Source organism: Zeus faber, assembly GCF_960531495.2.
Source record: "Zeus faber genome assembly, chromosome: 7".
NCBI lineage: Eukaryota > Metazoa > Chordata > Actinopteri > Zeiformes > Zeidae > Zeus > Zeus faber.
Genome location: NC_137203.1, coordinates 23,818,700 through 23,836,302, shown reverse-complemented (window position 1 = coordinate 23,836,302; position 17,603 = coordinate 23,818,700). Strand labels below are relative to the sequence as shown.

At 42.1% G+C, this 17,603-nt stretch overlaps 1 protein-coding gene across 3 annotated transcripts in view; it reads right to left on the bottom strand.

Moving 5' to 3' along the window:
- Positions 1-6,401: 6,401 nt before the first annotated feature.
- pbx3b (pre-B-cell leukemia homeobox 3b) overlaps positions 6,402-17,603 on the bottom strand; it is a 57,249-nt gene continuing 46,047 nt past the window's right edge. The window contains exons 4-10 of one of the 3 annotated variants that reach the window (XM_080003410.1): positions 17,393-17,583; positions 16,237-16,372; positions 15,359-15,388; positions 11,187-11,352; positions 10,512-10,589; positions 8,722-8,811; positions 6,402-6,503 (exon numbers count right to left, since the gene is read on the bottom strand). In XM_080003410.1, coding sequence (XP_079859536.1) covers positions 8,765-8,811; positions 10,512-10,589; positions 11,187-11,352; positions 15,359-15,388; positions 16,237-16,372; positions 17,393-17,583 — 648 coding nt within the window. In that variant the 3' untranslated portion in view covers positions 6,402-6,503; positions 8,722-8,764. Of the gene's footprint in view, positions 6,504-8,721; positions 8,812-9,844; positions 9,958-10,511; positions 10,590-11,186; positions 11,415-15,358; positions 15,389-16,232; positions 16,373-17,392; positions 17,584-17,603 lie in introns of all 3 variants that reach the window. The other 2 variants (XM_080003411.1, XM_080003412.1) reach the window with 2 other exon arrangements.

Here is a 17,603-nt window from a genome sequence, read left to right as displayed (position 1 = left end):
AAACGCGTCCTCACTATAACTGCCGCACATCTGTATTTGTTCTGCTCTGAATCATAGGTGGCCCAAAGCTGTCTTGATAAATAGCTACTCCAGGCAAGTATGGTGTATGCTCCCTGACACTATAGGTCACATAACCTTGTTGTCGGGACTAAGACTAATGCAATGTGAAGTGTCAAGTTATTATACTGGAACTAGACTGTGGAGCGGAACCCGAGCCACTCCGGTGAGAGGAAGTAGGTGAAACAAGGCAAGGTGAACGTAAAAAGGTCAAAAAAGGAGGGAGATAGTGAGCAAATGAGAGGGTAGGAGGGGACAATATTTGACACTAAATAGGTCTTGCTGGAGGTGAAAAGGGGGCAAGGGGCTTCTTGGGTAGTCGACCTAAATCATAATTGGCTTCTCAGAGCCGGCGCTTTGCAAAACAACCGACGATGCTGACTTGGTACAGTGGTGGCATAGATCCCAGCGAGCGAACATGTTTGTTTGTTTATTTGAGAAGAAGTAAATAATGCAGTAATAATCCTCCTTGCGGTGTCCCCTGAGCCAGTACCTCAGCACCTGTCAAGACTTTGCAGTATGATGTCTATTGAGAGACTTGCAAGGCGAAAACATGCTATTATTACAAAGCCGAGTAAACCAAAGTAATTGTCTGCAGATGGCAAAAAACAAGCTGCAGCTGTTATTACAGTGTGAAACACAAGCTATGAAATATAAATGCTGCGGCACGGGATCGAGAACAAGCCACATCAGACCCAAAGCTAATGACGTCCCATTGCAGTCTGCAGCCAGCCGGCAGTAGATGGTGCATAGAGTAGGGATGATACTTCAGAAGAAGCTCTTACCTTAATAAATTACCAGAAATAACTCAGATGTTAAGGGTATATACAATATATATATTATATATTATATTTTTCATTTAATAAAGTTAACATTTCAACTAACAATTGACAATGTGTACAGTATGCCATGTCTTGTGTGCCAAGTCACTAAACACACTAAAATGTTGTTAGTCGTGTTAATGCCTGGTTTAAGTTCACATTGCCATGTTTTTATCCACAAACTGAAAATGTAGTTCATCTTGTAGATCCTTTGCTTTCTGCGGTGAACCACCACTGTTGTATTTTTGCTATTCACAGTTAATGTAAAGCAGTGCAGGTCCAGTAGGAGAGATAGATAGATATATATTGTGTGATAGATTGCAAAAATTCCTATCTTTTGCTCTTATAAAAAAAAATTCTACATGTACTTTTTTGCAATATATTTGTTGGAATTGGAGAGATTTAAATGCATTTCAACCGCATTTCTGTTTGTGTTCTTCAATCTTATCTCATGGATGGGCCAATAACTGGCACAGCTTTATAAAAAGACTTGGCAATGCCACATTATGTGATAACATGACCTTGCCAATCGACTTTACCAATGCTTGGTAGGCTTTTCCACCTTCATCCCCTTTTAAGTTTTTTTGTAGAATTGCGTTTTGTTTTTCCGATGACCCATGTAGGGTATCGGCAACTTGGGACAGCGTTAGTATTTAGGCTGGCTACATCAACAAACTATTAGAAACTATTGTTCTTTTTTTCTCTGGTCAGTGGTTTTTAATATCACAAAGTTATGGATAAATTGCTTGACATGTCCCCTCTCATATGTCTTCACTCGCCAGTCATTGTCAATAAATACGAGGCAGCCAGTTGTGATGTTTAAGTGGTCTTTAAGGACCTCTTTAGGCAACGCTTCTTACTTACAGCATTGAAATGAATGGACTGCATTCAGTGGACTTTGAAATGAAATTGAAAATGAACTTCTGAAGATGTAAGGATAGCCGGGATCAAATGTTAATTAACTGAACTGTTTTAATCTCGGAGGCCACTCAGCGCTCATCGTTTAATAGAAATCAGCGCTGCTGATCTCCTTCGTACAGTCAGCACTACGGTCCATTATACCCCCCGTCGAATTAATCAAACTACTGTATGCCGGTCTGTGGCTCTAGCCGATGTCTCTATTAGCATCGCTCATTTTCAAACTCTCAAAAACTGACATAAATACACCCTGAAATACTCCGAAATAAACACATGAGTTCAAAATCCTTAATGCATGTTTCACCCTGTGTCAGATATTGGTCCTTAAATGTACTGAAGCCTGTGGAGTGCACTGGACACCTTTATACCATTACACCAAGTTGAGTAAAAATGGTAAAATGTTAAATGTTTTTTTGTTTTTTAGTACACTGCACAGCGAGACTTTTTAAATGGGATGCAACAAGTGCAACAGGCCAGCTTATGAATACATGTTATGTATTATACCCATTTAATTTGATATCAGAATTGCAATTCAATAACAGCCCTTACAATTTAATGTTTAAACAATCCATCTATTGAAATGTTACATGGCTCTTTGAGCAATGCACGATCAGCAATAAATCATACGGTAGAAAAAAAAGATTACGTTTACTTTTAACATAATATGAACTCCACCATACAGTAATACAATAAATTATATCTTTCTTTAATTTAATTGGCACTGGCTCTTGCATATTGCTAATAACATTCAGGATTTCCATATTTAATGATGCATGCTTTTTATGGTGAATTTTACTTAGAAAATGTCGTCTTTAATGAACCTTAGACGAAGCCCTAATAGGCATAATCTCAGGAAAATTAACTTCTTTATTTATAAAGGTTCTGAGGCCAATTTTGCTGAGTGCCGTATTTAAAATGGAGTAGTTAAAACTCTTGAGGACGTAAACGTATCTATTTGTAAAGGTAGAATGAGCAAAGAGATTGTAATTCACATAGCAGGGTGCAGTACTTGGAATGCATTTAATAATTCCTCACAGTAGACATATGTACGCATGCGCCCTCTTCCTTTGGCATTGTTGAAATTGGATAACTAACATAAAACTAACATCAAATTTTCACATAATTTTGAGCACTAATTTGGCAGAAAGAACTTTTCATTCAAAGCCAAGGTATATTTTGCTATTTTAAATCGGAATGATTAATATTCACAGGACTATATTTGACCGGGCGGTTTTGGAGGTTTGGCACTGGCAGGGTTTAATAACAAGATAGAGATATGGATTTGCAGGAAAGGTGTTCAATGAGCTTCTGCAGTGGTTCAGTGGACAAACACGCTCTCTCTTGGGAGGGCGTCTGCGTCGTGGGTTCCAAATGAGCTCTTGGAACACCGTTAACGCGTCTCTTTCCTTCGCTTCTCTTTCCCCGTTGTGACTGTATCGTCTTGAGAATAAAAACCAAATGCTGCAAGGTGATTGAAAAAGGTTTCTAATGAGGTGTAAATCGCTTACATTAAATCTTCTTCTGTTTGCTCCAACGTACATATACATAATATCACTGTTTAGTGTCACAAATTCAAAATCTGAAATCGGTGTGTGTGTGTGTGTGTGTGTGTGTGTGTGTGTGTGTGTGTGTGTGTGTGTGTGTGTGTGTGTGTGTGCGAACAAAGTGGTGGGGGCGCACAGTAGCTGATTTCATGCTAACAAGGCCACTGAAGCAACGAGAACAACGAAGAACTAAGAAGATGAAAATAGTAGATGGATGTCAATTTACATAGGGGGGGGGGGTGCTGCCCAATGATCCATTGAGGCCTTTCCACAGCAGAAAGACAAAATAAGTCGAATTAGAAGTGCCTGACATTTCAGCTAATTGCGCCTTGTGTGTCGGCTTGGCAGTAACTGCGAACAAGGTTGTGTTAACTTTTCACATTCAGTGTGTGAATGCAGCGCAGAGGCCACGTGCACAGCTCATCTGTAACACTCACCATATTCAACGTGACAGATCGCTTCATTAATTAACATTCGGTCAACGCTGATGTAATTATGTAAATACTGTATGTGGAACTCGTCTAAATACGTGAAATGCAAGAGTCGCAGTTTATAGTTTGAGCGAGCCCTGGTCATAACAAAAAAAAAGGTTGCCGTTAAGGGGATTTGGCTTTCAGGGATGAGAATTTTAAATGACATCTGACTAGAGCTCTAGTGTAAAATGTATTACATTTAATTTACAATTTCAGAATGTCATGAAACATGTTTGGTTATATCATCATGACAATTTAGACTACAAGATTGTGTCACAATATGACGGAATCGTATATCCTGACTTTCCCCCTGACTTTCTCCATAAAGTGTACATCTTATAAGTAAAGTGTTTGTGGAATATTCTATTCTGATTTGTCAATTTGTTAGCGATGACCATCGTTGCGGGGAAAAAAACCACTTCTCTGTCTGGTTTTACAGCCCTTGATGACGGCCTCTACGTGCTAATTCTAACACTAGCTAGTGCCGACATCTTGTAATGCTACATAGAAACTACAGTGGAATGTGTCTAATTCCACATTAATAACACTAATTACTTTTTTTTGTAGGGCCAGTAGTTAGCTAGGTTGTTGCAGACTCTCTTAAAACTATGCATACTAGTTATAAAATCCCTTCAACTCAATATTCCACCTCAGCATGTTGTTTATTTAGTCAGTGGCTGGGCAACAATCGGCGGGCTGCACGTTATCCCTTACTTCTCTTATATCATGATGATATGACACAATACTAAAAGTCAATAACAGTAGAACTGCCCCGCACCTTTTAAAAAAAACAACCTCATATGCATCCCTTGTATGTAAAAACAACAAGTAACGACCAAGAGCCCCCGTTTCCCATCATGAAAGCAAAAGATTTATTCATGTATTTGAAATTACACAACTACCACAAGGAAGACTTTTCAGTCCAGGGTGTAGTCCGGTTAGAAAGAAACACTAAACATTTTTTTTTTTTTTTTTTTTTTTTTTTTAATACATTAGATTCACTGCCACAAATCAATTGCCATGACTTTCAGTTTCAGAATCACATACAATAGAAAAAAGAGGAAAAAAGAAGTCTGAGCCCTGTCAAACAGAGCCGGGAATTTACAGTTCTGAATACTGAAACCTCTATGCATTACAGTTTTTATAATGGTTTTGTTTTTTTTTCTTTTTTTTGCATGATTTAGTAACAAGATGAGCAACATTCAAAATGTTCTTTTCATATTTACAACAGTTTTACTGTTTGGTGTTAATTTATCAACGTTCACCGTTCCCCTGCATAAAAGCCACAGACCAACAATTTTGACTCTCACCCTCTTTGTACCACCCCCCCCCACGACCCCCTTATTTTTCATGGTATTAATATTAGCAATTTATTTTTTTTCTCATTTGAGGTTGCCGTACAGCAACCGTATTTTATTAAAAGATTAAAATATACATTAGATTACATGGAGAATGAAGAGTTAATTACAATATTACAGATGTAATCAAAATAAGTACATAAAAAAGCGTTAAATAAGGACAGAATAAACTATGGTGGTGAAGTTGTTTAGAGGTAGTAAGCGAGCACTCTAAGCTACAGAAAATGTTGGAAATCTATTGGTTCGTATGAATTTGAATGAGGTAATAAAGCTGTGTATTGATTGGTGGGATGGATAATTACTCTTTAGCTGTGTTTTATTTTTATTTTTTTTTTATATATATACAACTCTTCTGTGTGGTCGGGCCGTACTTTGTATGCCAAAAGGATTCTAGCGAACTGTAAAGGTTTTGTTTCTCTGTCAGACCTATAGTGTGTCCATATCCATTAGTAGTCAGAAGAAAAAAAAGTTTACATATGTACAAAGCTCACATCAAATTATATCCTACAGAAGGGTGTCGGGGTGTCATGTTATAGTCAGGCGATCAATTATCCATCTTTATGTTCCAGAGTTTCAATGGTCATTTCCTTGTGTAAACGCATTAGGAACATATGGCTGTAAGGCAAAATTAATCTGTAAAGTAACTGCAAAGCCGCCATTGAGCTGTCAACGCTAGCATTGTTGAGCCGCTGGACAAGATTGCAAACACAAAGAAACAGCATTTTTAATTTATATATCGTCGAGGGCAAACCGTATTTTAAAGTGAAACCAATGACTAGTTGTGAAAATAGGGAGAGAAAAAAAAGGCCGATTCAAGATGAAGGAAAGAAAGACGCTATTGTAATCCAGCAAGTTTAAAATTCATCTCAAAATCGCTTTCTCCATGGCCACTTCAGCAAATGGGAAGAGAATGGATTTGAGGTTGGCTGCTTGGTTTTTGTACATACCTGTGCTTACCCCTACAAAAAAAAAAAAAAAAAAAAAAAAAAAAAAAAAACGTGCGTGGTGTGAACACAGTTGGGAGACTAATGAAGAGAGAGAGAAAACATTGAACGACCGGGAGACACGGGGGGTGCTCGTGATGAAGAATGCAGTTTCTCGCGTGTTATGGTGATGGGGATTTTCTAGGTACAGGAAAGAAATCGTCGTGGAAAGATTCTGGCATGTATATCCTCTGCGGTTGGTCAGCCAGTATAAGAGTCAGTGCCCGGCTTGGGGCTAAGATGCACTAATAGCAGATCAATTCGAGGTATCAGAGTGCACGCTTCCAGGTCCTTCCGTCGGAGATATTACAGAAGATGGAGTCGTTGCATCTTGCCATCCCCCATTAGTCTAAAACACAAATGGAAATGAAAAGAAGCGATTACAAGCAGGTTCTCTTCAAAATAAGATATCTTGCATATTGTTGCATACAGATGATTTGTTGATTATTACACAGCTCTTTGGTATACTCGATTCTGATTGGTTAATAATGGCAATCAGCGGCAGTTATTTATGAATATTGTTGATTATGACTGTCATTTGACAACCACTTCTCTGCCTGGAAAGGTGGCCACGTGGCCCACTGCGCTAGGCACAATAGTTCTAAAATCATTTCTCATTCATATTTTGTAGTATTCTTTTATTTAGTAATAAGTGGGATAATGTGGAGCCAGCTGTTCATTATTGCAAAATAACCCCCCACAGGGTGATCAGGGTTCACTCTTAAGCGGATGACGGGCTGGCTGCACATTATATCTTACTGAAATATAATTTCAGCCAACTTATGAGGAGAAAAGAATATATTATTTTTAAATGCCCATGACTAGTTGTAGCTACCTTGAAATCCACATGTTAAAAAAGATTTTTCCTCAAGGTGTGTGTGTGTGTGTGTGATCAGCCCAGAACAAGCATTGTTTTTGCTTTAGAGTGGCATCAGCAAAGAGACTCTTGGAAACAGAATCGTCTTGTGCTGCAGCCAATAGGAGCGCTTCCCTGAAATCCACGTCTAAGCAGATCTGGGCCGAGGCAGACAGCTTGTCGCTACATATTCTCCTGTCAGTCAGGGAGAGGGAGGGCTCGGCAGGGTGAGGTGGGGACAGCTGAGTGGAAGTGACGGAGCACGGGGCCCTTCCAAGAGAGCCGGTCTGAGAGCCGGTCTGAGCCAGCCGGGCTCTTGCTTTTTAGCTCCAGGCATGACCTAGCCTTTGCTGGGTCCCTCTACGTCACCATAAACAAAGCTAAAGGTTAGTGTATGCTAATGTATCTACAGTGCACTTTCCCTTTTGTTGGCATCAGCCGGGGAGCTCTGGCACGATGTGTGTGCTGGAATTCGTAGCACTGTGTAAATTCTTGATAAAACCCGGAATGTAGATCTCGTCATTTTTATGCCCTTCTCAATCTCAATCGTCTATGCTTCATTTTCTTTTCCTTCCAGACACGACTTTAATGTTGTGCTGTAATAGCTGTTCTAGCATAAACATACCATGCGCTGGGATGACCCGGTCTGCATGTACCAGCGAGCTGCACTCTCCATGTCAGTGATACACATTGTGAGAAAAACTAGATCCCTCTCAGTGTTGACTTCTCTGAAGAGCATGAAGCGAAAGGGTCTTCAGCAAAATCAAAATCTTTTTGCCTACACAGATTTTATATACATATATATATATATATATAATGTATATATATATATATATATATAAATTGTTTCAGATGTATTCTACAGTTAGAAAACACATGCAATTCTTCAGTATTCAAGATGATATTGCTTTAGCCCTTCAAAATATTAGAACCTTTGCAGCCAGCAGGCATAACAATATAAAGACTGATGTTGTAGAATGCTGCCTCTTTCTCTTTGTCCTCCCTCATCAGCTAAATTAATCCTAGCCTGCTATCAATACGCTGATGGCTTCAGATTATGCACTGCTCTACAAAAAGGCTCCATATCAAACCCCCATCAACGGAGATGGAATTCAACGTCTGGAGAGAAGGCCGCAGGCGATCACATGTTTATATTTTATCGCGGAGATAAGGCTATGGAAAATTTGATGGAGCATTTCAAAACAGCTAAATAAAACACATGTGGCACAGCCAAAGCCTTTTGATCTCATTTTCATTTGAGTCGCAGGGAGCATTAGAGAGCGTACATAAAAGTACAGTCTGAGGTTTTCTAAGCATCTGTTTATTTCACCGGCTCTGTGACATGCCTCGCGAAGCGCCGCATTTATCTACACCTGACGTACGCGTCTGACGTGCGCATGCCGGCTCTCTTGTGTGAGAAACAAAGTGACAATATACAGAATAACAGTGTGTTATCGTGGGTTTTCACTGCCCCCTGCTCTAAATTCACAGATTAACCGGTGGATATTGTTACGTGGTAATACAGTCGAGTCTACCTTTACTTTGATTAAGCAGCGATCTACCATGGAGGTAATCCCTCGCAACAGATAAAATCAAGGGAAATGAAAACGTTTTTAGGTGACGTTCCGTAAGGTTCTCTAGTGCTAAATATAACTGAGAAATTATCTCAGCTATCCCGTGTATAGAGGAATAGAGACAGATCTCTACTTACATTCAAGCCATGTGGACTATACATCGTGTTTCCCCCGAGAGCATCATTGTATCCTGCCGTCTGACTGATAACATGGCGCAGGGTATCCACCTGAGGGGGACAGACAAGGCGGACAAGCCGGTCAGCTCCGCGTCTCACTGCGGGCCAACAATGACTCTAGACATGCTCAATAAAACAACGGAAAAGGTCTGAGATCAGACGGCGAACTACGGGGGGGAAAAAAGAAAAAAGGACCTTGTGGAAAGGAACTCCCAGGATGACAAGTCATGTTTTTGCATTGTAAATAGTTTCTCTAATAATAAATTGAAATAAAATAACCAGGCATACTGTATGGGGGTGATATGCTCAACCGCTTTCCAACAAAGAAGGAATGGAGTTAAGGTAAGGATAAAAAAAAAAAAAAAAAAAAAAGAGAACACAGCAGAAACACATGGGAAAATTTGTACCTACAAAACAAAACAAGGGACAGAGATATGCAACATTCAGTAACACACAGCAATGTTTCAAAATGAGATTTTATTTTACCTAGCTTGTGAGTGAGCATATAATTTATACTTGGACACACGTACATGGCTACTGCCATGTCTGTTATGTGGCTGATTTAAAATCGACATAATGGAAGACAACATTGGGGACGGGACAGTAACGGGATGAGACAGGAGGACAGTAAAATACAGAGTACAGAAAAAAGGGGATAAAACAATACCATCAACCCAATACCAACCCAAGAGCTCAAGTCAAAGCCAAATGCATTCACAAAATTGTTTGTCAAAGGCTAATAGAAATAAGTCATTCAATAGCGATAACTATTGATACCAAGTTTGTTTTTTCTTTCATAACAGCAATGGCGTTGGATTATCTTTTTGCTTCCAGAAAAATTCCATCCAAAGCGAATTTGAGTCAGTAAGCACGTGGTGTTCAACTCACTGGGGACGGCTTTGGCACATTTCCGAATGGGGAGGGTCGCATTTAGGAAAACTGAACCGCTCTTCTATGAGCATTATTTTGTTTTTGTTTTGGTTTGTTTCGTATTCTGTGCTTTTTAGACTGCACTGTGGATGGCTCAGTACACAGGCAAGACAAGGACGGCTCTCTGCGGCCGGTCCCCGGTGGTGGATCCTACCTGTGACTGTACATTGGCTCCGACTTGTGCCCCTTGGTAAGAATCCCCATTCAGACTCTGCATGCTCAAGAACATGTCCCCAGAGTCTGGGAGGTTAAAAGAACCTGAAGAACCTGGAAAGGGAAGATGTAAGTAGCTGAATATATATATATGGAAGAGCTACAGAAGGAAGGTACAGACAGACAGACAGACAGACAGACAGAGACACACACACACACACACACACACACACACACACACACACACACACACACACACACACACACACACACACACACACAGAAATGTGTCTGTGTACATAGACTCAACCGGAACAGATAGGCTCAAATATTTTGAAGAGAGATTCCCAGAAAGCAAGCAACTACTAAAAAGGGGTGAGGTAAGGAAAGCAAAGAAATCAAGAGAAGAGGATGATGCGCTAACAAGGAAGAGGGAATACAGTTTGTTTTATGGGAAAAAAAAAAAAAAAAAAAAAAGGGCAGACAGACATATAAAAAATAAAATAAAATAATAAACATGACACAGGGGACCAGTTCTATATGTGGCCGGGAGTTTACGCCCCCACATGTTCCACACCACCACTACCACCATCGATCTAGCGTTAGCGGCAGGTATCACATAGCAAAAAGGACAAGGACAATAAAAAAGCTTATGAAAAGACCAGTACCAGTAAACATGTTGGTTAAAAGAGAGTTTTTGCTCTCGGCAGAGTCCAGCTGAAACTCTTCGTCTTTCATCTGGAATCCTGGATGCAAGAAAAAGGGGACCACTTCATAAGCTTACCACATCCCCAACGCGGGTCAACGTGTTCCAGCATTACACATCTCATAAACATAGTCTTTCCGATTCCTTCTGCATTTCCGTGTAAATCCTAATCAATTCGAATTGAGTCATCCAGTTACATTTTCATGCCGTGTACAGTTGTACAAAAAAGAACCTACTCTTCTTTTGAATTACATATTATTTGGAGAGTAAAAAAAAACAAAAAAAACAACCAAAAAAAACCAAAAAAACACAAAGAAATGTCATCAAGCTGATAAAAAGTCAAGGGAGAGAAAATCCCACTGACATCATTCTGAATTCTTGATATGTATTTTCTTTTTTTTTTTTTTGCGCCCCCCTGAAAATACACGTGTTCTCAGTTCACAAGTCAGGAACGCTCTCTCTATGCATGAGTTTGCTCGGCGTCAGTCGTCTCGCAGACGGGAGACGACTGTGATCCCCGAGCTGCGAGCGCTGCCTGTCACTCCTGGCTGTGTGAGTGGGTGCGTGAGTGGGTGAGGCAGATAGGCAGGGGGGGTGGGTGGCGGGGTGTCGGTCTAAGTGCTGCAGATGTGCCTACCGGAGTTAGGTGTAGTGGGGGAGTTGGTCTGGCTATTCTGAACTGCCGCGGCCGCTGCGTGCGCTGCCGTTACGGCAGTCTTGGCGGCATAAAGGTTGGCTTCCTCCTGGAACTTGCCTATATTCTTCTTGTACCGGATCCTTTTGTTTCCAAACCAGTTGGATACCTGCGGGAGACAGGGAGAGAGAGCAGAGGAGGGAGAGGAGGAGTCAGACGTCAGGCAAGCCACTGTGCAGTGAGCAGTGTGATTGTTTCAAGATGTCACGTTTGGGTCCATCAAGTACCCAATTCCCAGCCCCTGCAGTAATGTCCGCTGGGTACGCGGCTAATTAAGCCGTAATCAGGAATCACTTGTGTCTCCTCGTGTATGGGAGAATGGTATCCTCTCTGTTTGTCTCTTGGTAAAACCGGCACCGAGGGGGGGGGGGGATGCTGTCTCCCAATGATGTGCGATTGCTTTGTTTTTTTCAGACCATGTGGTATGAATCATTGCTGAATGTTGTAATTTCTCCAAAGATTTAATATTATTCCTACGTTTGTCAGAATGTGAATTGGTGAAAGAGGTTTAGATATATATATTACATAACAATATGCAGAAAATATATTTAATATATATTTCTTTTTTTCTGGCGTGATGTATTCCAGGTGTATTTTTACTTGTATAGAAAAAAACATGAAAAACACGGCTATTATTTACCGGAGCTGCTAATACTAGTTGACCGATGATTATTCATGAATTCATATTGAAGTAGCTGCGTTAAGAAGAAAATGTAAATATTTACCAAAGTGAAATATTACTCTAAAGGCACGCAGAAGGCGCAGATTCGGTGGAATGCGAATGTATATTTTATTTGAAATGTCGCTGCAGCTAATTAGGGTTGCATTCAAATGATGACGTCCGGCATCGCAGTCAGAAAGGGGGAGTCGTACATGGGGTGAAATCTTCCCTTTGAATGCTGTTTTTGCAATAACAGTGGAATAATAATGAGATGATACTTGTCTTTAATGGTCCTATAAATTAGGGTGTCTTGTCGCTTCTCTGCACGGTGCCCCCCCCCCCCCCCCCCCCGATCCCCCGGGCCCTGCAGCCTACTGCTGGACCAGCCAAAGAGCAGCTGCCCCTAATGACACTTTATTTAATTTTTACCCGTGTGCTTACATTTTAATATCTCCAGCGGCCCGCCAATGGTTTGGCGTGGACAGAAAAAAAAAGACAGAATTTGCAGGACATCAGATCATTTCTATCCAGCATGGCTCTGTGCTCTAAATCTTTAATATCTAGGCAATTAAAATTAATGACCATTCAGGCGAGGCCCACTGTTGGCAGGGTTTCCTTGACATCAATTGTTTGATGGGTTTACCTAGAGGTTAAACTAACAAGCAAGGTTTAATTGGAAGCAATGAAAGCCCTAGCCATCATCCTTTTTACTTAACCTGCTTATAGAGGATGCTGGGCCGGGGAAGATGCAATAGTATCACACTTCCAGGCAGCTCTTCTTGAGTGCTTCACAATGCAGCGGAAATAGTAAATGTCTGTTGTGGTATAAGGACAAATTCACAACCCTTGCTAAAAGCCAGCCATGAGTTGATTTTGCTGTTTGGCCATGAATGCAGAAGTATTTTAAAGCTGCTATTGTGATGAGTGACATTGACAGACTATTCTAGTTTGTAATTAATCAAAAAAATGTCATTAACCAAATACGGCAGTAATCAAGTATGGCAGTTATAATTAAGTTTTATAACCTGCCGCAATAAAATGGAATTGACTGATCCTTAGACGAGGAAGTTGCAGATGAATCACTGACTTTTGATAGGTTGCATGTGTGAGTGTACTTTGCCTCGGGGGCCAGTTGTTATGACCGCGTGCCACCACTGCGTGGTGTCGCGAGCCCGACCAGGCCAAGCTGCATTGGCACGCCATTGGTATATTCCGGTACCATTTCTCAATTCCACACACACTCCTCTCCTGCCCGCTGAACTCTGGCTCTCGCGATTCCCAGGTTCAGCTAAACATTGAGTGAGCGCTTGGCTCTGCGAGGTGGGGACTACAACCCAATCTACAGAACTAATTCCCTTTTATCTGGTGGCAGGCCGTGCATTCGATTGACTTCTCGGTGCAGCGAGAAGCAGGTCGCGGGACTGAATTACCTGACCTCAGCAGCCTCAAAGGCAGTGATTGTATAATGACTGCGCAGGCTCATTGGAAGAACACGACACCAGTTCCCTCTCTGCTCCCCCACCAGAGAAGCCATTGGAACCCTGGTTAATAATTCAAATATTCCCACCAAGTTCAGGTCAATGGACTTTTTGTATTATTATCATTTTTTTCAATCGCAATGAACGGCAGTGCATGATCTTTCTCAGATCTCAATAACGACAGGGGATCCACTTTACAAAACACCTCTATCTGACTTAACCGCGGTTACACAAAAGGTGGTCTCCCTAACTCAATTAAATACAGTGCATCAATACTTAATACAGAACCATGGCTTCCTTTTTTCCTGAATCCATAACGATGTGAAATATTGATACATGTCACGCGGTTAGAAGAACGACGCCAGCAAATTTAGTAGCATTCTATCGTGATGCAAATTCCCCTCAGCGTTCAGATGTTACGTTCCAGTTCTAATAAGAGGCTTGCGTTCTGTGCCCTGCAGTGTCCTGTTCCTATTGCCTGTCTGGAGATTATATAATTGATGGCCTCTGACACATCCACAAACCCTGACAAAAACCACAGCCATTTGATCTCATGCCTTGGTTCAGCAGCTCGACACAGCACATGCAAAGTGACAGGGAAACTCTGCTCCGTGCATTGAGGAAGGCGTTGGCTTTTGCAATGAAATAATAACGGCCAACACACCTTGCTGTCGCTATAAATCGGCAGACACACTTTATTTAAGTGAAAGAGATGCTGTTTGCTTGACGAATGACCATGTCAGATAAAAAAAAAAAAAAGAAAAATCAGGACGTATACAATGCATACAAAGCAGTTCTTGTTGTTTTCTTTCTCCATTTAAAGGTTGTCGGTGAAGCTTTAGTCTTCTGTGTAGCACTTTAAAGAGGATGAACATACTAGCCTACTACTAGCATACTAGCCTGATTTCTCATGCGATAGAAATGGTACCAGCGCAAGAAAGCCGCCGTCTGTCCCGCCCTCTACCCGCAGAACAAGGTATTTAACGTCACATTGTCTGTCCGTGCGCCTCTGTTGAATTATCTCAGCTCGGATTTATATAGTCAAGAAATTCACATTGAGTTATTACATGAACAATTTGTTCCATCTCCCAAGGGCATGGAAGAGTTTGAGGGTTATAAATAGCCACTTTTATAAAAATTTTTTTTACCAAATTGAGAAATCAAGAATAGCTACAGCGCGAATCCAAGAGTGATCACAGCTCTGCTCGAGTGATATCACACTTTGCCGCGTACTTTGCCAGCCTCCTGCTGGCCCTCAGACTTTGTTTCCCGCTTATAAACGAGCCAACGTGCTCGGGATAAGTCGATAAGAATGTCTGCCGTGCCCTCCGCTCACCAAGGAGGAGCGCACACCGCCACTAATGGGGCTTGAGATGAGTTCCAAGTGAGTTTTTAAAAGCCCTCTAATTTCTGCGTAGACTGATTTGAGCTCGTGGGAACTCGTACAGTGTCTTGCTTAGTGAAGCACTCAGGGAACAGAGAGTGGAGTTCCATTTGTGAGGGTCAGCGCTCATTCCTTAAACCACCATAAAGCACAAACTGAACGAGGAGAGGAGAGAAAGAAAGAGGGGGGGGGGAAACGAACAGAAAAAAAAAAAAAAAAAAGTGTCGTTGTAGAGGACACAACTAGAAGAGGAGGCACTAAGGCAAACAGAAATAATGCTCAATGTGATAAATCATGAGTTAAAGAAATATATATGTATAGCATGTAACAAAGTTATACACACATTGTGGTGACGGGGGGGTCTTCTAAAAAAACAGGGTCTACTCAGAAGTACTTTAAAAGGGATAATGTAAATGCTTAAAAAAAACAGCTTTTTCATTGATTCAAACATGTGCAGTAAATCGGGATAACATTAGCATTGAATTGTGTAGGGTGAGGTGGTGGTGGTGGGGTGGGGGCTGTGTGGTCACATACAGGAAACAAAGAGGTACAAAAGAATGAAAACAGTGGATCAGGAGAAGTCATGACATACCTGTGATACTGTGATGGTGCTTCCCACCCCCTGAAGGCAAAAAAGAATGGGCTTTTACAGTATCTGACTCTTCACGACTACACTCAATATAACCCCCTCAAACACCCCGCCCCCACAACAAAACCAGAACATTGTACTGTATATAAATAATTTAATGTAACGTTTCAAGTAACGTTCATCTGAATTTGGACGACCAGGGAAACATAAAGGGTACAATAGGGTTAAAAAAAAAAAAAGTCTCTATAGTATTGGCACTGCAAAGCACTGTCATAAATGATATTCATACTTTTGGATGTGGGGATTGGGCGTGAGGTGGTATTGCCTTCAGGTTTTTCCCGACTAGGAGACTATTTTGTATGTCAAGCGGGGGGAGTAGAAACCAAAGTAAAATATGAAATGTGAATTACTATGTACCATTACATATAAAATACACTGTCACTCAAATTAAGACGAAAAGGCTGGCCTGTAACATCTAATGTTTTTAAAGGGGTTTGTTTTCTCGAAACCCTTCAAAGCGAATTGACGGGTCTTTGTCTTTTATTTATCACTTAATTGTCCTCTAGGCGACTGAGCGGGCAACAGAGAAGAGCACACATGGTGGATGGGAATGAGAGAGGAAATGGCAAGGGAGCCGGCGTGGGGCGGCTAGAGAAGGCCAGCGTAGAGCTTTGATTGAGGCCGTGCTGATGTGGACCTCCCCTCCCTGTGGCCCCGCTCTGACTGAAGCATCATTAACCAGTCACAATGTCAAGGTTAGGTAAGGACATGGTGTGTCTCAGCACTGTGACCTACGGTAGCTATCCCCCCTCTCCCCCAGGGCTTTGGCCTGTTCCACCCTGATTACCCACCAGCCACCAGTTAAGAAGAGCGCTACCCACCTGGGAAACTGTAATGCTGCACTTCTTGGCCAGCTCCTCCTTCGCCTCTTCGCTGGGGTAGGGGTTGCTGAGGTGTGAGTAGAAGTACTCGTTCAAGATTTCCGTTGCCTGCTTGCTGAAGTTTCTCCTTTTCCGCCTGAGTGACGAGCAAAACAAAGAGAGAGAGGCCGAAGCGTGGGCTTATTAGTGGTGCCCGGCATTAACCCATCCATTTGGACTGGACAAATTACACAATCAATCTCACACATAAATGGTGAAAATAATGAGGAATGAGCTCCGTAACGGCCCCCAGGAGCAGTGTATTGGGTCTTGCTCCAAGAGTCTCATCAACGCACAAAAGGCCCTACCCTGACCAATAAACTGACAAGCACATAAACACACATAAGCACTTACACACACACACACACACACACACACACACACACACACACACACACACACACACACACACACACACAAACAACACACACAATGTTTAATTTGGTCTGTTGGTCTCCAATCTCCAGTCCAAGCGTGTAATGTGTGGAGTTTAGTGCAGTGGATGGGTGGGTTTGGCGCTGGAGCGCTAAAGCCCAGTCGGAGTGCATCTCGGTGCATTATAGAAATCACGGCATGCACAGTTGAGCATTGTTCCTGAAGTGCCACAGCCCCGGGGATCTCCAGTAGAAAACAAGCACGACTCTAACTAGATCTGGGTCCCCCTTCCCTCCCAAGGGCACTACTTATCGTGTTGTTGAGCATTTGCTTATTTTTGCCTTGTTTGCCGCACTTCGCAGGGGCAGCGAATGTGCTTCCGCTCGGCTCGCTTTGGCCCGGACTGTTAACGATTAGAGGAATCCGGAGCACCTGCCGATGACCTCCCCGCCATCCATTACACATGAGTCGGCCCCCCCATTTCATTTGCTCCTAACTGCTCTCAGGTGTTGGGGCCGTGATTGTCTCGAAAATGGATCATGGGCCGAACATGCACATAATGAAAATAGTGCATCGTCCACAATACTTGTGTGGTGTGCAGTGTGCCAAACAAAACAAATAACAGACCTGCACGCGGCCTTAGAATTACCTTCCACACCGGCTCCGTGTATACGGGTCAGAAGTAAGTAATAAAAGGTGCACGCTACCACCACCCACACAAAATGAATTCCAATCCACTGACCTGGCGTCGAGGAATCTGGAGCGCAGGATCATGACAGCCTCGCAGGTGCTCTGCTTCAGCTGCATCTGGATGGAGCTGAACTTGCGGTGGATGATTCCCACCATGCGCTCGATCTCCTTGGGCGAGATGGGCCGCGTGCGAGACTGTTCCCTCAGCAGGTTCATCACATGGGTCGTGAATTCGTTACACGCCTGCCAAGGGAGAGGGGGAG